Raw genomic sequence first — 22,260 nt, 5'->3', positions numbered from 1 at the left:
AGCCTGATGAGACGGCGGAGTCGCGCGACGCTGGCCTGTTGCGTGACGTCTTGGCCGCGTGACCGAACGTGCGGGACACGATTGGAGGGAGGTGAGACAGGGGCGGGGGAGAGTTCGGTGGGCCCAGGAGAACGAAGGGGGCGTGAGCTCCTCGCGCGCGAGCTGGACACTTTTGATTGGGGCGGAGGTGGGTAAAGGCGGGGCCGCGCGTCGCCCAGGTAACGCTGAGGGATACGGTCGTTTACTGTGGGGGGGGGGGCGGAGAAGGGGGAGGGGCTTTAAACTTAAGTAAAAAGAAAAGGCGGGGAAGGCAAAGGCGGTTTGGCTTGGATTATTTGCAAGTCTCTGACTATCAAGAAGGAGCTAAAACTATATATAAACACTATATAATATGTAAGAAATAAACATCATACAGCTATTTACATGAATAGCAACAAGGAACTAAAACTATAAACACTAATATATAAAAATAACATAACTACATAAATAACAAGGAACTAAAACTAAATATAAACACTTTAATATATAAAAAACAACATAGAACTATAAATAAAAAATTATAAATTAATAAAAGTAGTAGAGTTAAGAAAACCAACAAAGGCCTTCTCCGCTAAAACGAAGCCGACTCAACCAGTTTCTATATGGCTAGAATCTAGAAAGCAAGACATACAGGGAATTGCTCAAGGAGGGGTGAGCAGTTTCACCATGCACTAAAAAGGCTTTATTCTATTTAATTATTTACGTTATTTATAGGCTGCCTTTCTCACTGAGACTCGAGGTGGATTACACAATGGGAGTCAATGCAATCAATCAAGGCAAAAGTCCAGTCAAAGATACCGCAATGATGTAATATAGAGCACATACATGCAAATTTGCTAAGATTTAAAACCGGGAAAAATCCAATACAGAGTTGAAAAAATACAAAAACAGAGTGTAAGAAATTACGCCTGACACATTAAACAACACAGAAACTACCCAGTAGGGTCATATTTACTGCAACATAGTATAGTATAGCCTAGCCTAGCCTATAGGTCCTATCCCTTTATTAATGCATCTCTTTGAGACCACCTCCTTACAGTGCAACCCTACTATCTGAGTAAAGAGCTCTCTTGAACAATTTGGTTAGATACTTCATGTAGCAGAAAGAACAGAAAGACCTAGATGCCTTTATTTTATCATAGCATGCCCTACTGTGATTAATTACTTGCATATTAATAACAAAACCTCTAACACAATACCTTTTTTTTTGCTCTACTTACTTCTTTTTTGGTTATCAGCCAGGAGGATTGCATTCCGAGTGAATCAAATAAAAAATAATACTAGTCAAAACCAGCCTTTTAAAAGGACTTCTTGTGTAGCTGAGTAGAGATGGACTTTTAGCTCACATATGGATAACGCTGCCAGTAACTGAAGTAACAAAATTTGTTACAAACAATAGTTGAAGAACAACACCGTCAGTGAAGAGAGGAATAGATACTTGGTGAGCTCATGTTCCTTTTGCTCTGATGAAGTGATTCCTGAAACATGTTAGTGCTTTATATAGAAGCTGAACAGTTTGTTCAAATAGAACAGCCAACCAGCCTAGTATTTTGCTTGTCTGACCAAGAAAACCATTTTAAATGAACAGCTGGATTTTAGTCCTATGCCACTTTAGAGACCAACAAGATTTTCAAAGTGTAAGCTTTTGAGAGTCAGAGTTCTCTTCTTCAGACATGAGTAGGAATGGAGATCCTTGAGCCTTTATATCCCAGCCAAAGGTGCATGGGGTGTTACAAGGGAAGGCGTGAGGATGCTGCTGATTAGAGCAAAAATTAGCATTTGTAGTGAGATAAGAATCCTAAGTCTCTATTTAGCCCTGAAGGGGTCCATTGTTCTGAATTTCTGAATGAACTCCATTTCAGCAATCTTGCATTGTAATCTCCCCTTGAAGTTTCTCTGAGGACAGCTACTTTTAGGTCAGCAATCCCACTCATTTTTTAGTGTTGTGATTTCTAACGTCAAATTTAAGTCCATTTATTTTTTTGCATGGGTACTGACCTATTTATCCAATGAGGAGAGTAGAAGGGAATTACTGACACTTGATAGCATATATAACATTGGAAGATGAACAAGTAGAGATTCCAGACCCCCGGTTAGGTATGAATACCACACAAACAGGATATTAAAATGATTGTTCTTTTGCATTATTGGCAAATAAGCATTCCATATTAATTTTTTAAAGTTGCTCCTGTACCCCATGTTTCAAAGCAGAATTAAGCTGGTTAACTCAAGTTTGCTTTGTAGCATTAGCAATCTAGGGACATATGCCTTCAAAGATGCAGAGGAGTTAGCTGTGTTAGTCTGTGGTAGCAAAATCAAAAAGAGTCCAGTAGCACCTTTAAGACTAACCAATTTTATTGTAGCATAAGCTTTCGAGAATCAAGTTCTCTTCGTCAGATGCATGATACATGCATGCATCTGACGAAGAGAACTTGATTCTCGAAAGCTTATGCTACAATAAAATTGGTTAGTTTTAAAGGTGCTACTGGACTCTTTTTGATTATGCCTTCAAAGGAACTCTTATCTTCAAAGTATCTATTCTCTACAGACTAACTCTAGAGCGTTACTGTGTATAACCAGGAGGTCTGTGTGAATGGGATGCTTTCCAATTTGTTCCCAACTTCCTCTAAGGTAAACCTGAGCATAAAGGAGAAAGGCCAGGCCACTTTGCCCTCATATGAGCTGCTTTCATTGGTTTTATACCAGCTTAAGGGAACACATCCAATCTGGTCAACGACACACGCAAATACCAATAAAGGGATCTTCATAGAGAAAATAATGAGCCTCCTTGTGCAAGTTTGGAAGAAGTAATGAGCTCACGGGCATGCTGAAATCAAACATGGCTTTATTGAGAGGGATAATTAGCACACTCAAGCAGTCAAGATAATTGCAAGCACACAGTAAATGGCCTGTGGAAAAGGAGCTTAAATTGGAGGAAGCCTCTTTAAACCGAGTAAGGCTTCAAACTTCGTTGAGTGGGGTGGGAGGATACATTCAGGACTCCAAACGCCCGCACACGCTGTACACTGTATATAACCCAAAAAGCTGAAGGCGAAAGGATGAGGTAGGCGCTTATACGTAGCGACATTTGTGCACGAGCCCCAGTCAAACATCCAAATCTTCAGATAGGGATCCCAAACATATGGGCAGCTAACACAACAGGTAGATGTAAGAGGAAGAGCAGCAAAGAGGTGGAGACATGTAATGTGTGTCACAAATGTGACTTTTCTGCTTACAACAGAGTTGTAGTCTTTGGCAGGGAAAACATAAAGCTGAAGCCAGGTTCTGGCTTTAGAGGCTTGTGTGAAAACAATGTATTTCTTTTTGCCAGGCTTAGAGAAAGGAAAGGGGGATTCAAGTGAGCTAAAAGGAATTATGGGGAAATGTTTGAGGTAGAAAACAGTTCATATCTTATGTAAGTTTTCAGTTAAATCAGAAATTTCATTACGCAGAAAGCACCAAAGTTAATACCCCAGATTTTTGGGTGGGTGGGAGGATGGTCAGCATAAAGATGTCACACCTGGCCATATGCACCTATGACATGTTGATGCAGGGGAATTTTCTCTTTTCTGCCCCCCTTCTCTCTACATACTACTTGATTCCTTTATACTGTGTTCTGGCAAGTGCTGTGTGCAACCCCCCCCCCCCAACCATGAACCTAAGGACATGGTTTCATTGGTCAAATCTTCCTTTTCAGGAAGTTTGAATGAATGTTCCACTTTATGACTGGTCTAGAAAGGAACTCCCTAGAGGCAGAAAGGAGCAAGCCTTTGTCACTCTTTGACCAAGCCCAGATGCCTGCTGTGGAAAGGTAAGGTATCTTCAAGGAGCAGGATGTCCGAAATCTCGGAAGTTGTTTTGTTAGCAAGAAACTATATCTTTGCTTTGTGTTCTGTATTCTGTCGTTTCTTGTCTTAGATTTCTCCATAAAACAAAACCATGTTAAGAATTTGTTCTTTGATTTTTGAGATACTTTCTGGGATATCCCTCACATGCTGGCTGCTCTAAGCTCAGTGTACCAGAAGGGAGAAAAGGGAAGGTGGAATCTTTTTATTCTTTCTTTCTCTCTCTCTCTCTCACACACACACTATGGTTAAAAGGATTCCTACAAAAACAAAGAACTCTATTTCCTACATCTTGACTCTACAAAGACCACATGAGCGATATGGAGAATCTGCTTCTTCTTGACCTTTAGAGAGGACAGGGCTTTTTTTCAGCTGGAACGTGGTGGAACGGAGTTCCAGAACCTCTTGAAAATGGTCACATGGCTGGTGGCCCCTGTGACAGACTCAGCTTCAGATGCTGAGATTTCCAGAAGTGAAAGTATGATTGTTTACTCCTCCCTCCCCCATGTGGCTAGCCTGAAATGGCAGTTGGGGATGGAATTTGGGGAAGCTGTCAGTTGGAGTTGGAGGGTAAACGAGAGAGGGAAAGGGAGCTGGAGCCTGGCTTTAGACCAGAGAGGGTCAGCCAGAGAATCCTCTGTGAGAGGAAGTAATGTTTATGAAACACTTTTAGTCCTAGGACTGAAGTGGGGAAAACCAGCACTAGCTCCTGTTTAGACTTGAGAGATCTGGGAATTATAGTGGGCAAAGGAAGTGGGTAGAGAGGAGTCTCCCCTTCAGTGCCAGGAACAGGGTCATAGCTCATAACTATAACGCCTGCCCAGTATCTAGGAAGGGTTTGTCTTAAGTCTGGAGAGGAGGGAAAGTCGCGCTGTGTTGGTGTTTGAGTATATAAAGTGTAACTTCTTTGAAGCAGTGTCAATCTCTGAAAGAAGCCAGCAACCTAGTGTTATTCCAAGTGTTTTGTGCCTCACACTAGTGAAGTTCCTGTACAAAAACCTTTGTTTCTTCAGTTCAAACACCTGCCTACCTGCCCTCTGACTTTACCTACTGTAAATAAACCTTCAGTTGCATTTTGAACCTCCCCAAGCCTTGTGTGCCAGTTTCTGCTAAAGGGAAGCGCAAACCCCTGATCTGTCCCGCTGGGTAACCATTTTTAATAGTTCATAAGGGTGGGACAAGAAGGAAAGTTGAAGCTTAACATCAACCATGCTACCAGAGGCTTCCCAGCCCAGTATACAGCTTCATAGGCTTAAAGAGGAGAAGTTTTACCTCAGGGTAGGGGAAGGTCAGCCTAAGCCTGAGTTGGACGTGGGTTTGTGGCACCATGTCTCTGGTTGACACCTGCAAGTTGTTTCACTCCCTCCAAGCGCTTATCCCAGCTGGAAAGAGGGAGCACTTGGGCCACCCATTTCTATGTGGCAGTGGGTCCTCTGCTTGGCCTCAGACCTTGGCAGATGCCCACCGTGTCAAAATGAATGTTGGCCACGAGTGCACATGCAGATAAATGCCCTGTTGCGTGAGTTACAAGGGTAGGACAAGAAGGAGAGTTGGAGCTTAACATCAACCATGCTACCAGAGGCTTCCCAGCCCAATATACAGCTTCATAGGCTTAGAGAGGAGAAGTTTTACCTCGGGGTAGGGGAGGGTCAGCCTAAGCCTGAGTTGGATGTGGGTTTGTGGCACGCTGGAGTGGCGCGGAGGGCAATCTAAACTCCCCTCTGTCTGGAGATCAGGGGGCGGGGCCACCACCCATGTGACCATTTTCTCCGAGGGCAACCCACTGAGTTCCACCACCTCTTTTCCCAGAAAAAAAGCCCCAGAGAGGATGTCACCTGACCTATTAACTAATAGTAGTTTCTCAGTTTCCCTGGCTTTCAGATAGATAAGGCGATTAGCTCTCTCCCAGGTTTCCTTCCAGGTCAATACAAACAGGGAGTACACTGGGTAAACACATTAACCCCTAATGACTGAATGTCATACCTTGCAACCTATATTCCAACACCTGTCAGTGGTGGGCGACCTCCAAGGGGCTTGCCACCTCCTGGCAGATCTGCAGGCAAGGAATCAAACCCCTGGGAGTTTGCTTGCCACCAGCGGGCAGCTGGGATGGAACCCTAGCTGCCAGAGATCATGTTGTTACATACAAATGTGACATGTTCTTAATTGGTTGTGGTGTTCTTTTCATGCTTAAAATTTTCTGTGTATGAGCCAGGACACACAAAAATGTGAGGGCTCAGCTAAGATGCATAAAGTTAGCGCTCTGCGATTTGCTCCAAATATGACGCCGTCTTAAATGTTAATTGCTAGCCAGGACTATAGTATTAGTGATGTATTTTAAAATGAGCACACAGACACACCGTGCCCCTAGCCTTATGAAGTTCCTTTCAGTAACATTCAGAAGGACATACAGTTCCTTACAACCCGGACAATTCCCATTCATTACAGTGCACAGGAAGAGCTTCTTATGGATATTATCCTGCTAATGTTATGCTTGAACAGGTTCCTGGAGTATTTTGTGAATTCCCTTCTGGGAAACAGCTGAGTTAACTGCACATTAACTACCTCAAACACTCAGCCTAGCAACGCAAGCACAACCAGCACACACCTTTCACAGAATATGGTTATCAGAGTGATTGTCTTGATCAGTGTGGCTCCAACTCAATAAACAAGGGCTGATTTGATCTCTGCTGTTAATAAAAGGTATGCATTTTCCTCTTTTAACTGCATTAGAAAATGACTGCTTGCTTGTATGCCATATTTTCCTTCACTCAGGGCCCAACTACACCTTTGTGTTTGCAATGAGCTTGGTCTAGGTTTCCCCAGAACCGCATCATGATCCCTGCAGCCACACAGCTGCTGCAGGGAATGGCTTCTAAAAAGAGAGAGACACCAAACCAGGGGGGGGGGAGAGGAAGGGCTCCTCCTGACTCCCCCCAAAGCTGTTTTGCTACATAAAAACAGCATTGGGGGGAGCCCCCCCCCCCGCTTTTGCTACTCCACATGCACAAATCCTCCATGTGGGATAGCAAAACTGGGGAAATATCCCCCCCCCCGTGTTTCCATCTTACCAACTCTAATTGAAATGCCAAGACGTTACCTTGAAAAGGGGCTTGTGTTTGCAATGAAAAACACTGGCTGGGTTTCAGATCATCATCAAACTTACAAAATATTGTAAGCAGGCTGAAAAACAGCTCTCTCTAGTGGACACACGTGGAGTCCCCCCCGCCCCCCCCCCCCCGCTAGGATACCAAGCCACAAAAAAGAATCTTTTCAGCATGCAAATCCCGCCTTTAACAGATTTGTTAAAGATTTGCATCAATTTGCATCAGATTTGCCTCTGCAAAAGAAAAATAGAAACAAGACAGTTGTGCCTGGTTGTATCCATTATATAACCATCATCACCACTATCAGCGTTATCATCGTCACCATCATCTCTATTTTCCACAGTTCACTAGATGTTTGGGCTGGAATTTTTGGTCCCTCACCAATTCTTCCTCTTCTTATTATTATTATCATCATTTTCATTTTCATTTATAGTATGTCTTTCTAACTGGGACTCATTAAAATTCAGCAGTGTTTCTTCTACGGAAGCTGCCTCTAGCAGAGAGGCACATCCAATGTTCCTATTTCAGCAAGCTTCCCTGGCTGGTTTCCAAGTCTCTCCCTCCTCCCTTTAGATCCATTGCCCACTGCCTTCTACCATTGACTACTGTGGGGCTGGTTTCTATACAAATCTGATAAGCAAGTCATGAAGCTGGGACAGAAAAAATAAGGGCCATGAATCCTGAAACCAGGGCTTCTTTTCTGGGGAAAGAGGTGGTGGAACTCAGTGGTGGAATTCAGGACCGCACAATGACAACACTTTGGGTCAGCTGGAACAAGGGGGGAGCTTTTTAAAGTTTAAATCACCCTCGGCGAAAATGGTCACATGGCCGGTGGCCCCACCTCCTGATCTCCAGACAGAGGAGAGTTTAGATTGCCCTCTGCGCCGCTCAGTGGTGCGGAGGGCAATCTAAACTCCCCTCTGTCTGGAGATCAGGGGGCGGGGCCACCGGCCATGTGACCATTTTTAAGGAGTGCTGGAACTCCATTCCACCGCATTCCAGCTGAAAAAAAAGCCCTGCCTGAAACCATTATCAAAACATTACAAGTTCAGACTGCAAACAACAGTCAGATAAAGTATACTGCATGTACTCTGTCCTTTTGAGTCACCAGGTTGAACCCTGCTTTGTTCTTCTGATCTCTATAGGAACTGATAACCTGGAATCCCTGTTTCTGTACTGATGCATTAATCTTTAAGGCACTAGCGAAAGAACGGTCCTCATGGAAACCTTCTCACTTTTTCACAAGGTAACAGGAAGTCTTCCCCCCCCCCATCAGGGAATCGTCCCATTCCCCCCAAGATGGTGGACAGAATCCATTGGGAAGTCCTTCCAACGGCCACCGGGAGATAACAGGAAGTTGGAAGTGGGGATAAACAAAGGAAGAACAGCTGTTCATTCTAATTTCATGTAATTAGGCTTAGTTTCTGAAGGGATGCAATTCCAGGCATAAGAGGCAGTGAGGGGGGAAGGATGGGGTCAGAGCAGGAGACCTTTGGATGGCTGTGGGAAGATTGTGTGCAAGGACTTACCGGCATATAAGAGGCGAGAGATAAGGAAGACACAGTTTTTCATTTCCCTCCCATGCAGAAGACTTTCCCAGTGGCCTGTGCTCTTTACATTTCCAGGGGGCTTGGTAATTTCATGGAAAAGATGCCTAGCTGTACACTATTAGCAGATACAGTCTCCATATTTGGAGACAGCATGCCTTTGACTAGTAGATGTTGCAGGATTTGGGTGTGTGTGTGTGTGTGGATCACCAGGCAAAGCAATGTTTTTAAATTTGATGGACCTCTGCAAAATTGTCTGCCAAGTATTGCACACTAAGGTCAAAGTGTTAAAAATGAGTATGGGACCTTTTAAATCAAAGAGGCAGTCAGAACAAAATATACTGAAATGATGAGGTATATCACACTTTGTGTACTGTAGCATATAAAATAATGATTTAGGGAAAACCTTCTTGAAGAATGAGACAATGGCAATATGTACATCTATCTCTGGCATTAGAGTCTTTGTTAGGCTACAACTATGAGCCAAAGCTGAGAGGTCTGTTTCCTGTTTTTAATCATTGCTGAGCTAAAAAGAACCCAGTGGTGGCTACACTTTTGAACATGGGCAGAGTGCTTTTCTCTCAGAGCCAGTTTACAGACATCAGGAATTAGGATTTCCATGCAGGACTGAATGTCTATGATCCCCCTATATTAGATGATATACTTTATCAGTCAAGGTTGCCCTTTCGGCTGTTTTTGTTTTGTTTTGGAGATTTGTCTACAGGCAAGAAACCCTTCCCACCCCTTCCCTTCTGTTTTGCAGGGTCAGAAACTGCAACTATTGAAGTTTACTTGGAGGGAACCTTCAAAAGGTGAAAATGAAAAATCCAAGTGAGTAATGAAAACACCTTTTATTTACTTTGAGAATTATTGAACCACTTTACCGTGCCAGATTATAATTGATCTTAGCTTTTGCGTGCTTGGCTGTCATCATGAAATTTAAAATGATTTTTCCCCCTCTGCAAAATGAAACAAAGTACACATGCAATGGAAAAGGCCATGTTCTCCCCCAAGGTTTAGATTATAGGTGCTGAAGCTCAAATTGTTGCCTCAAAGTACCTGACACTCAGAATCGCTCTTCTGCAGCTGCACTGCATGTGCGCGGAGGGTGAGGGAGAATGTGCCTGGTAACGCATATTACGGGAAAGACTCAATACTGATCACTTACTAGCAGGGCTTTTTTTTCTTGAAAAAGGTGGTGGAACTCAGCGGGTTGCCCTTGGAGAAAATGGTCACATGGGTGGTGGCCCCGCCCCCTGATCTCCAGACAGAGGGGAGTTTAGATTGCCCTCCGTGCCATGGCGCGGAGGGCAATCTAAACTCCCCTCTGTCTGGAGATCAGGGGGCGGGGCCACCACCCATGTGACCATTTTCAAGAGGTTCCAGAACTCCGTTCCACTGCGTTCCAGCTGGAAAAAAAGCCCTGCTTACTAGCCTTTTAAAGATGTGGAGGTAGGACTAGAGCAAGACTAGGGTCCAGTAGCTCCTTAAAGACCAACTAGATTTCCAAGGTATGAGCTTTCGAGAGTCAGAGCTCCCTAACTCTTGAAAGCTCATACCCTGGACATTTAGTTGGTCTTTAAGGTGCCACTGGACCCCAGTTTTGGTCTTTTGCAGCAGACCTACATGGCTACCTGCTTGAAACTATCTTCATGGGAGGCAGGGCTATAGAGCCATCATTGCCTGCTATACTTATTTTATTTTTCAGACTCCGAACCCTGTTATTTAGAAAAGATCTGCAGTGCAATCCTAAACAGAATTACAACCTTTTAAGCCTACTAATTTCAATGAGTTTAGTCAGGTAAAAGTGAGAGACCAGCAAGGACTTGTGAAGTGCATCTCTGTTAACCCTTCCTCACTATTTTCTCTTTCCCTTCCCTAGGAGACCCCATAGCATCTCCTGTTTTCCTGCTTCCTTCTCTCCTTGCCATGCTCCAGCCACCTTAACTTTATCTGGGCCCTGCCGTCTTTAGCTTTCCCTTTCCTTTGCAGCCTCAAACTATGGCCCAGTTGCACCATGGTGGCTGCTGGGCCCAGTTGCTCCTGTTTGCCCAAAGGGTTGCCAGCCCCTCTTACCTTGACAGTGGGGGATGGGAGGGACAGTGGACAGGTCCCGATCAGTTCTTGCATGCACGCTCTTGAAGGATTCTGGTGATATCACTTTTGATGTAAAACATAGGGTTCCCAGATGCTCACTGGTGGTGGTTTGCTCCTCTGCTGATGGGAGGTGACAAGTAGGGTTCCCAGGTGCAAACTCCTGGGGATTTTCCCCCTTGTCTGCCGGTCGGCCAGTGATTGGCAGGAGGGGGCAAGTTCTCGTAGCTTGCCCACCACCAGCAGGCACCTCGGGGCGGGGCTACTATATTGTGAGCTGGGGATCTGTGAGCTCTTTCAGTAGTAAAGTCATTGTAGTCTTCAAGCAGAGACGTCGTCCTCAAAAAAGATTGAACACTACACCTAGGTCTATACCCTGACCTGGATAGCCTAGGTGAGCCTGATCTCATCAGATCTCAGAAGCTAAGCAGGGTTGGCTTTGGTTAGTAATTGAATGGGAGAGCTCCAACGAAGACCAGGGTTGCAGAGGCAGGCAGTAGCAAACCACCTCTGTTAGTCTCTTGCCATGAAACCCCCACTAGGGGCTGCCATAAGTCAGCTATGACTTGAGGGCACTCTCCAGTTCTATAGCATGTCCATCAATCTGCCCTCTAAGTTTGACATCTCTCTCTTGGCAAAAATTAAGATTTTAGTCTTTTGAAAAGTTGTTATTGGCTGTTCCTCCTTGTAGTATAGTGTAAAAGCCTGAAGGGCTCTTCTGAGGCCAACTTCAAAATGGGATAAAATGGCTGTATCATCTGCATATAGTAAAGCAGATATCTGTCTTTTTACTTTAAGCAAACGAAAGTCTGGGTTAGACAAAACTTGTACCATGGAGCTGATGTAGAAATTGAATAGCAAAGGGGTCAATGAAATTTTAAAAAATCATGGCCATGTTTTGATTTGATTACTGACTTGCTCAGGGTTCCCAGACAACAGCTTCTGGCAGACATGGAGAATTTCCACCGCTCGTTAGCGAAAGCAGAAAGTGGTTTGTCTGCTGAAGTAGCCATAGAAACTTTGCAGGATTTTGCTAATGACCACCTAAACCGGGCTGTTGTTTTCAACAGGACAGATGAAATAGTGAAAGAAGCGTTCCATGCAGCTTCGCCAGCAGTGGTGAGTAACAACAAGCCGCCCACTTGCAAATGTATGGGTGTGGGTGAGAGTAGAGGCTATTAAGGTTTTGATTGCTGTGTGTCCTTTTCTTCCTTGACTCAGATCCAAAAGGCACATCAAGAACTGGAGGAAGAAATGTTCGATGGGATCGTCTCGTTCCCTGTTGAGGAGGAGGCCAAGGGCGTAGTTCACTCTGTCCTTGGAGAATGTTCTGATGAAATTATTAAACCCCAGCAACAGCAGGTAGACTCCAAGTCCACATGCCTTCTCAGCTTCAGGAGACAGCCTCTGTTTTCCTACCGTTTGAGCAGTAATGTGGAACACTTATCTCATACCTAGTCCAATAAGGCTGAGAAGTCATGAAGTTGGCAGCCGACACACTTTCATTCTGGGACATTCTTAAAATCTAGCCATCAGAATGGAATGGGTGTCTCACCCCCACGTGGCTTTCAACTGAAAACCAAAATCGCCTTGGTCTTTAAGGTGCTACTGGACTTGAATCTTGATCTTCTGTTGTAGACCAATGAGGCTACCCACCAGAATTAACGATCACATTTGTAGCCCATTTCCTATAAGCGTAGTGTAGTATTTTCTGAACTGTTTTTTTTTTATCTCACAAGAACAACCCTTCACGATAGACTCATTTTAAACAAATTTATAGTTCAGGCCATGAGAATTTGGGCAATTTATAAGAAAGCCTTTTGGCCGTTTACATATTAACCCTCTCTGACCTGAATTCTTCCATTCTTCCTCATATTTTCAGTTAAGTTTGATGAATACTACCTAAGATAGGTCAGAAGAGCAGAGTGAGAAAGAAAGAAAGAAAGAAAGAAAGAAAGAGAAAAAAAGAGAAAGAGAAAGAAAGAAAGAGAAAGAAAGAAAGAGAAAGAAAGAAAGAAAACAATATCATCCAACAAGTGTCGCAGCTTTGAATCCAAAACTTCCCAACACAAGTCTGGATGAATGTCTCTATGACTGCTTTATTTTTATTTATTTATTTATCTACATTATTTAGAGTCTGCCTTTCTCACTGAAAGTGAAGGTGGATCACACAGTCAGTACAGTCAATATTGAAGACATTTCAATAAACATGTAATCGGAGTTTGCAAAGATTTAAAAACCAGCAGAAATCCAATACAGAGCTGAAGAAATGTTGAAACAGAGCACAAGCAATTCTGCGACTGACATATTAAACAACATAGGAACTACCAAATAGGATCATACTTATAGCAATAGTAGCGAAGTCTATGGTCTCTCAATATTTACCAAAATAGTAGTAAAGTCTGTGGTTCCTCCCTATCCCTTTTCTGAATTAAGTTCTTGAACTAATTTGCCAGGTGTGTGTGGTGGAGATGCTACCAACAGCCTCCCTGAATGGAAGCTACCATAGGGAGAAGCAAGACCTACAGTTCCCCCAAGAATCAGGCAGGACAAGCTGGCCCTCTAAGAGCCCCCTCCTTTTCTGCATGAAGTTCGGGGAAGGAAGAGTGGGGAGAGGGGCTGGCTAAGGATTTGCCCCAATCATCATCCACCATGGTGGAGGGTGGGGGGACAAACAGGGAACGAAAGGACTGCCATCATTCTGGGTTAGTTGTTGTAGATTTTCCGGGCTGTATGGCCATGGTCTTGGCATGGTATGAGCTTGTTATTCTGGGTGTTTACTGTTCTACCTGAGAGGTGGGTTGGGGACATGGAGGGAGGAGTGTGCTGTCGCCATACCTGGCCATTCTCTTGCCCTATAAGGGCAATGAAGGGGGAGGGGCCTGGAGGCTAGGCTTGGTGGGAATGGCATGGCAGTGGGCTAGTTCCTATAAGAGAACAGCCTCTCTTGTGCGAGGGGGGTGGGACTCCATCAGCTTTGGAGGCACGTGCTACAGCATTTAAAAGCGGGAGTGGGGAAGCCAGTGAAGGCAGCTCTGTACCTCTCCTCTGAAGCAAGGGGGGAGAGAGGCTGGGAAGTATCAGAAGACTTAAGGTCACCTCACTTCTGAGGCCTGAGGTGGATGTAGCAGGCAGAACAGAGGGGCGTCAGGCCCAGTCCTGAAAATGTGCTAGAATAATTTACTCACAATTCTTTTTCCTGGAATTAGGCCTTTTGCACTAAGTTTTTGCTCCAGCATGGTTTCTTAACTACACCCAGTTTGGTGTAGTGGTTAAGAGCGTGGGACTCTAAGCTGTAGAACCGGGTTTGATTCCCCACTCCTCCACTTGAAGCCAGCTGGGTGACCTTGGGCTAGTCACAGCTCTTTCAGAGCTCTCTCAGCCCCACCCACCTCACAGGGTGTTTTGTTGTGGGGATAATAATGACATACTTTGTAAACCGCTCTGAGTGTGGCATTAAGTTGTCCTGAAGGGCAGTATATAAATCGAATGTTGTTGTTGTTGCTATTACTCACAGTATCTGTTGCTCTTCTGTTTTTCCTTTGAGTCTCCCCATGTTTTTTCAGACCACATTGGTTTGAAGAAACATGGGAAACACTTGAAGAAAAACCGGGAGAACAAAGAATGCTGTTTGTAAGAGAGGGGAAAAATTAGATGCAGTTAAGAAGCTGAGTGGGAGCAAAAACCTGATGGGGAAAAGTCCACCCTCAGATCTTTGTATGTGAGTGAAAGGTTGTGTGACATGCTACTATGAAGCTGTACCTTATCAAAAAAAGGTCTTCGCTTATATTTCACCAGCTCTGGCTACCCTCGTTTGGCCCCCAGTTGTCCACGGTTGCCCTAGAAGTAGGCAAAGCACACAATTCCTTTCCTTTATCTTTCTGCTCCCGTTTGCCCAAAGGCAATTTAAGTATAGATGGAAGCCGAGGTGATGCCTGTTGGGAGAACTTGTGCCAGAGATTTTAGAACAGCTTTCAGTCAGGAGGAAATGAAAAGACTGCCCGGGCTAGTGTGGTTACCCCAAGGGACCTCTAACTGTGCAAGCACACTGGGTGGCTGACAGGCTAATGTCCGGTGCATACCTCCCACCTTTGATCAGAAATTTTCGACAGAGTGAACCAACACCACACGTTCCACTGAACAAGGGGTCTTCCACCTTGCAGATTAAAATGAAAAACTCTTTGCAGGAAGAAACGCTAGCAGTGGCTGGGCGGGGGAGGTGGGTCGTCTTGGTGACAAAGGACGAAGATGTTAAATTTTTGCCCTTCTGAGAGCAAATTCAATCGATGCCTCCTGGAGCGTTTCTCCCCTTCACCCTCTGTAGAGCTCTTTTGGCTTCCAGCTGCAATTTCAGGTTTAATATTAATTGCCATTAATAATGTGAATATCATTGCTTCTAATTGCTCCCTGAGAGTGGCAGAGATTGCATGCTTCCTTCTGCTTGCTAAACTGAATTAGTTCACCTCTCCCGCTGCCCTCCCCTGTCTGTTTGGCACCAATTCTCTTTGAGATTCATCTCACTGTTAAAGGCATATCACTCAGTTCTGCTCTGTCCTTCACATTCTAATTACTTGCAGAAAGACAGAAAGAAAAGGGGGGGAAAGATTGCTGTAAGAGTCAGCTACAATGCAGAGACTTGTCTTCATTTATTTGCATATCAGGCAACAGTATGTCAACCTCCCCTCTCCTGCCAAGGCAATCTCTACAAACAAGCATCTCCTCATGTACGTCAGCAAAGAGCTACATAAAACTGTAATGCCCTTTTCCCTTATTAGAAACCATTACTATGCATGTTGAGTTCCCTGCTACATGACAGGGTGTAATCTATAAATCATGTGCCACAAGTGTTTACCCTGCCCGTCAATTTTTCTTCCTGGTGCCCAACCAAACCATTTCCCTTTTTAGGCATGTCAGCAGCATCCAAGGGGCATTTTAAGTTCTCCTTTTAAAGTGTGAAGCAAATCAAAACCTATGGCTTGGCACAGGAGAAAGAACTTGATGTATTTCAAAACACCCCTACTTAAAATTGTGCATCATAGAAACCCAGATTCTGTATTAAAATAAATGATACGTTAATTATTGTAGCTTCTGTATAATGCAGCAATTGGTTAACACAAGTTCATTTAAATGCCAAGTTCATTTAAAAGCCAAGCTACAAGTGACGAATGACACTTGAACAGCAAGTGAACAGACTCATGTGTATTCCTCCCTGTTCACTTGCACTCCACTTGATCACGTCAAGGGAAGAATACACGTGAGTCTGTTCACTTGCCATTCAACTGTCATTTGTCACTTGTAGCTTGGCCCTTAGTTTGCTGTTGTTGCTCCCTTGGAATATCTTTGCAAGGAAGCACTGAAGAAGGAAAGACTAGAAGTGGAAACAGGCCGAGATAAAATAATTCAGCATCATTTAGAGAGAGCTGTATCCCAGCGTTTGAAGCTTCGTAGAAGGCTCTGTTTCTTTGGCTTCATCAAAAATGCCTGGAAGATATCAGACTTTTCAGAGCTAGAAACTTGTTTAAAAAAAAAAAAAGATGGGAAGCCACACCTCATGTAAGTTTTCAGACCTGCTGCTAGTTGGTTTGCGCCAAGTTGCATGGAATTGACGTGGCTCCGGAGAAAGAAATCAGTAGTTCAGGGATTTCTGGCTTGGATCATTAGCTTTTTCCCTGATGCAGGAGAAAGGAGACATAATCTCACCCAATTTCCTGTTCTCATTGCAGTCCCATCCTCCACAGCTTTTTGTCCATGTGGGTATTTCAGAGCCAAGCTAGAAGTGACTAATTACACTTGAATGGCAAGTGAACAGACTCACATGTATTCCTCCCTGTTCACTTGCACTCTACTCGATCACATAGTGTTCACTTGCACATAGTGATCGAGTGGAGTGCAAATGGAGTGCAAGTGAACAGGGAGGAATACGCGTGAGTCTGTTCGCTTGCCATTCAAGTGTAATTCGTCACTTCTGGCTTGGATCTCAATCCCAGCATGGCTTTTGGGGACAAAAATTCAGAACGGGCCAGCAGAAAAGCTGATAGGATCTAACCTTCCCTCTCTGTCCCTGAAGTCACTAACCTCAAGGACAGAAAAAAAGTTTAGGGGGCATATAGAACATAAGGCTGAGGAAGTAGAGTTCATTAACAATTTTACGTTGTGCCATTTGGTCTACCACGCATCATTGTCTCTTACAAACTCAGAACATTTATTCAGATTTCTGGTAAGAAGCAAGCTGAAAGCTGTGCCATAACTTTGCTGTCACTTAAACAGACGGAACGTTACCCAGCAATGGTGTGTAACCATAACAGTTAAATGCCATGTCACAGTTAAACTTTCCTGTTAATCTGAAAACATAATGCTTATTACAAAATCAGTCAGATATAAGTACAACTCGAGCTCATTGCTCAAACTCCACTTCAGCTGGAGACCATTGTAAGAAACCTACTGGTAATCACTGCAGCTCTCTCCAGTTGTGGCCCCGGAAAAAGTCATCATAGACTACCATGGGTATAGAGTTTGGGGAGTTTCTTTCAAAAATAGACAAGGAATGGACACATTTCTATAATCTGGGGCAGGATTCCCCAACCTTTTTGAGCTTGCAGGCATCTTTGGAATTCTGACACGGGTAGTAGGTGCAAGAACATATAGCTGATGTAGGAGGTGGAGCCAAGCACAAAATGTCAGGGATCAAAGTTATACATAAATCTAATAGTAATGCATCACTGTTTCAAGCAGCGGCAGTTTACAGGCCGTATTTCCAGTGGATTGTAAGAAGAAACCCTGCTGGGCAGAAGACGTACCCAGCTCCATCCACTTTCTAAAAACATTTGGTGGGCTCCAGGAAAGGTGTCAGAGGGCACCAGATTGGGGACCCCTGACTTGTGGGGGGGGGGTGGATCTTGAAATCCAAGCCCTTTTGCACAAAGCTGGGCAGCTTGACCTTGTGTTTTTTGATCGCTCACACAAAAGCACAGCCGCTAGAAGAGCCTCTCTTATCTCCCTGAGCAGCGAGAAATCTTACAAGGCAGCTGCTGCAGAATGGTTTCTTTTCCTTTAGTAACATGACGTGGGTTTCTCTTTCTGCCTCCCACAGGTTGCCAAGTTTGCTGCTAAACAACTTATTGACATATTTCTTCTGGAACGCTTGATAGGGAAGATGAGTTTGCCAGGCCCGAGGTTTTCTGAGAAGGAGCACTCAAGCATGGTTTTAGATAGTAAGTACTGAGCAGTTAGCAGGCAGCAGGAGGTCTGCAATTTTGGGGGAAAAAATCACAGCGGCTTCAGCTTATTTAAAACCCGGGGTCCAAGTAAGCCTTGTGCAAACACTTAAAAATGGCTGGCGAAGATGTGATCTTTGATTATGTTTTCAAGGAAGGCTGCCAAAATGTGAACGACTGATGCCAGGCTGGAATCAGAGAGATCATGGGCATACCTGCCCCACATATTTGTAACAACAACATTTCGTTTGATTGAAAAGCAAACTATACTGTTTTTGAAAACAAAAAATAAATCACACACACATGGCTGCTTTAGAGAAAACGAGGAGATTTCAGGGACCCAAGAACGTGGAAATCTTCCTTCTTGCCCAGTTACAACAACCCCAGACTCAAACCTTCAGATTTTGAACTCAAACAAGAAGAAAAAAGAATTTGACTCGTCCTTCCATTCCTAAAGTGAAGTTTGGGAGTTCCTCTTGAGTGAAAGAACTAATGAAGTTTTAGGGCAGTCAGAAATTCTAGGGAGGTACCACCCCTCCTTCGCTTGTTGGCGGACTTACTCTCAAGTGAAATTCAAAGCAAATTTAGAGGTTCTTTCTCAAGCAAAAAAAAATCCATAGAACTTCAAGGGAAGTTAAACTAGTTTTGATACGATTAGCAGACTCCCTTGGAAGGCTTTTACGAATCCCTTAAAGAAATCCCTGAGTGCTGGGTTCTTTGGAATACTTTCATTAAGCTCCATTGATTGATTTTTTTGCAGGTGGTGGGCAGGAAGAATGTGTAACTCTTCAGTATGTTGGTCGCCTCGCGACTTGCTAACATCTTACCTACAATCTCCCTCACCTACCTTTGCCTTCCAGGTTTGATGTTCGATATTCTTCTTCGGCAGTTCTTTAGCATTCAGCAGCAGCAGCAAGCTACCTTTGAAAACATTCCCCTGAGAGATTTCCATCTGAAAGCTTTTACCGAGGTGGTAAGTTGGTTCATATTTTTGATGTTGATTATTTTGGCTGTCTCATAGCTTCACTGCTCTGTAGCAGACAGAGGAATTGCACAGCCTCTCTTTCACCCAGACGGGAACTAGGCTTATTAAGGGAAAGGATTATATGTAACAGTGAGAGATTACTCAAGAGAGCGTGTGTCCCCCCCACTTTTTTTTGCTAATCACAGAGTATTGTTCCCTATTAAAACAGATCCCCATTTTAAAAAATCCTGAAATTCTTTTTAACCTTCAAAATGCTATGATAATACTGCCATTGCACTAGGCTCATAGCTAGGGGCCCTAACTTGGATAGCACAGGCAAGCCCAATCTTATCAGATCTTGGAAGCTAAGCAGCGTCTGCCTTGGTTAGTAATTGGATAGCAGACCTCCAAGAAATACCAGGGCCTCTACACAGAGGCAGGCAATAGCAAGCCACCTCTGTTAGTCTCTTGCCTTGAATATGACTTGACGGCACTTTCCACCAACCCCGTAGCTGGGGGCCCTAGGCCGATAGTTCAGCTGTACAATTTATGTATGTATGTGGGGAAGGGAAGAGCCAAATGTTTGATGTCTGCATATAAGCCAATATTGAATGATGATTTAACTCAAAAGAGCTCCCCCACCCCCAGCACATTTTTTGCCCGTTTCCTAGTGATGAAGGTTGTGCAGCCCCAAATAGAGTAAGGCTCAAATCAGACATGCTCTGGGCTGCCATTGCAGGAAGGGTGGACTGCCATTGCAAACTGACCTTCCTTCAGGGCTATCGATTTGTTCCGAAACCTGTTAAAAGTGCACTGGAAACTGCTGCTTTTCACATGTGCATACCAGGGGAGAGGTTGAAAAGTGTTTTAAATAGCCCTAATTAAAGGCAAGTTTGCCCTTCTTATATGCCAAGAACCCTCAGTTATCTCCAGTAGATTCTTGTTTACCTCTAACTGCCCAGTAGAAGAAAAGCGCCTGAAGCTGAGGGTGAGCATCAGTTATCCTGGAAGGTTCAACCAAAGAGTAGAACATGATTTGTTTACAAGCCTTAAGGAAGTTTTAAAAAGGGACATTCTCATTTCCTAGATACCAGAATCCATTAACACAGTGAAGATGTTAGTCCTGATATGTCCTTGAATGACCTTTTAAAAGCCCTCTATTTTTCTTAGCTATTGCAAATGATGCCATTTTACCATAAACATTGCACCTAGCCTGTGGGAAAGAGATGCTGCTCCCCAAGATTTTGTCACAGCTGTTTCAGAATGTTGACTCTGTAGACCCGGTGGCATTCTGATACTCCAAGGTCGAATACAGTTATCGTTGTTAGGGAGGAAAAGCCACGGCGAAAGGAAATTATTGTAAAAATGCTGGTGCGTATACCAAGTCAGGCAGTAGATGGCAGTAGAATAAGCAAGTTTAAATTTTACTTGTAGTGCAAGGCGCCTTAAAGGACTGATCTTAAAATGTAAATGATTGGCAGGACACGCACTTTGCATTTCTCCAGTCTTTGGCATATTCGTTTGACTTTTAATCTGATGGGATATTGCTTTGTCTCAAATAACTCAACTAGCTGCCACTCCTTTTGTTACAGAAACAGATTCTTTTTGCCCTTCTATTTCTTTTTTGTTTTAGTTTTTTGTGGGGGCGCATGGCATGTATGAAGCATTTGCAGTTTCTTCAGAAAGGCCTAGATTTATGCTTGTTTCTTTCCCTGGATCAGCTCATTCCCTTACTTTTTTCTCCCATCTAAATGTCGGGAGGGCTCTCTTGTGTGTTTCAGGCTTTAGATGTTATCTTGACAGAGCTAAATAAGCTGGTGGTGGAAGACATGGAAGATCTACGGGAATATGAGAGAGGAGCTCAGGTAGAAGGTATATGTGCTTGTGGCAAGAAGTTGGCTTTTTGATCTGCATTTTCAAGATGTTAGATCTGATATGTCCTTGAATGACCTTTTAAAGCCTCTCACCTTTTTTTTAAAAGCCATTTCAAATACAGCAGCCACCTCCATTAGTGCAGAGGATGTAAAGAGATGGTCCAGGTGTTCGCTATAAATATGCATGATCGGAGTAAAGCCCAAGCCCACAGGCTGCCATGGGGCCCAATTGTAGAAAAAGCTGTCTGCCTTCTCAGGAGCCTATCAGAACAAGGAGTCCAACCCCTGGCACCTTTTGGGGCTGGTGTATTTGAGAGGAAGACCTTTAGCCTTCTGTAAAGGAAACATTCATCATGAATGGTGGCCTGATCACACGTTAAAGTCCTGTAGACAGATGTGCTTGTCACTTAAGTTCCAGATGCTCATGGGGCTGATGTAGATCAGGAACATGATGTGTTCATGTGTGTGTGTGGGTGGGGGTTATGCCCTCCCAATGAAACAGCATTGGTGAACCCAGGGCTTTTTTTCTGGGAAAAGGTGGTGGAAATCAGTGGTGGAACTCAGGACCGCACAATGATGTCACTTTGGGTCATCTGGAACAAGGAGGGAGTTTTTAAAAGTTTAAATCACTCTAGGCGAAAATGGTCACATGGCTGGTGGCCCCGCCCCGATTTCCAGACATAGGGGAGTTTAGATTGCCCTCTGTGCCAGCGCAGGGGGCAATCTAAATGCCCCTCTGTCTGGAGATCAGGGGGTGGGGCCACCAGCCATGTGACCATTTTCAAGAGGTGCCAGAACTCCGTTCCACTGCGATCCAGCTGAAAAAAAGCCCTGGGTGAACCATGGGGGGAAACTTCCGTGGGCTGCATATAAGTTTCCCCACTGGGGCAAATAGTGGCTCATTGGGCCCATTTCAGGTCAGGAAAATGGCACGAGCCCGTCTGCCATGACCCCGATCCAAATTAGACTCCTACATACCTGGGAATTAACTTCCAGAGAAAGTCTGTCAGCAGGACCCATGGTGGACACAAAGGCTTTGTAATATGCATTTACCGTCTCAGTCCACAGAGGCACGGAAGGGGGATGACGAGCAATCTGCAAAATGCTGAGGCGCTCCACTAATTCTTTGCCTGGAAACTGGAACGTGTTACTGCAGGCTGCCTGGGTTATCTCAGAACGGCACTCACCATTTCTCCTTCTCTGTCCTTATGAAAATCTTTAAAATATATTACATTAGAGTCTATTACTCTGTCACATATGAGTGAAGTAATGGTAACTTATTTGATTTCTGATCTGCTCCATTCACAGGAACAAGAACAGAAGCATTAACATATGTTTCAGAAAGTTAAACAAGAGGAAGAGAACCCCTAGGGGACTTTGACCTGTCCCTGTTTCATCTCAGTAAATAACATAAACAAATAAAGAACACTTTTACTTATGCAGAGATAAGAACTTATTCAATGCAAACCCCACAGTGATCTGTGATATTTATATTATGTAAAGAATACAGGAAGGGCTACTGCAGCACTAGCCTTTATTGGCTGGATTTTTAAAGTATGGTCAACTAACGAGACCA

General features: G+C 44.1%; 1 protein-coding gene across 3 annotated transcripts; it reads left to right on the top strand.

Annotated features, from left to right (window-relative positions):
* Positions 1-132: 132 nt before the first annotated feature.
* LOC129342515 (uncharacterized) lies at positions 133-22,122 on the top strand. Of its 3 annotated transcripts, XM_054998331.1 has the most exons (10): positions 133-187; positions 3,737-3,850; positions 8,137-8,237; positions 9,302-9,369; positions 11,703-11,751; positions 11,854-11,994; positions 17,723-17,843; positions 18,707-18,819; positions 20,592-20,682; positions 21,993-22,122. In XM_054998331.1, the coding sequence occupies exons 3-10, from the start codon at positions 8,211-8,213 to the stop codon at positions 22,031-22,033; spliced, it is 651 nt and encodes a 216-aa protein (XP_054854306.1). In that variant the 5' UTR covers positions 133-187; positions 3,737-3,850; positions 8,137-8,210; the 3' UTR covers positions 22,034-22,122. The 3 variants fall into 3 exon arrangements, with proteins under 3 accessions (XP_054854306.1, XP_054854307.1, XP_054854305.1); XM_054998332.1 differs by lacking the exons at positions 133-187; positions 3,737-3,850 and adding an exon at positions 6,507-6,587 and having other exon boundaries at positions 20,592-20,675; XM_054998330.1 differs by lacking the exons at positions 133-187; positions 3,737-3,850 and adding an exon at positions 6,507-6,587.
* The last annotated feature ends 138 nt before the right edge of the window (positions 22,123-22,260 follow it).

The sequence above is a fragment of the Eublepharis macularius genome, chromosome 14 (assembly GCF_028583425.1).
Source record: "Eublepharis macularius isolate TG4126 chromosome 14, MPM_Emac_v1.0, whole genome shotgun sequence".
NCBI classification, from domain to species: Eukaryota; Metazoa; Chordata; class Lepidosauria; order Squamata; family Eublepharidae; genus Eublepharis; species Eublepharis macularius.
Note: the sequence above shows the minus strand (reverse complement) of the source record. Positions and strands in the feature narration are given on the sequence as shown.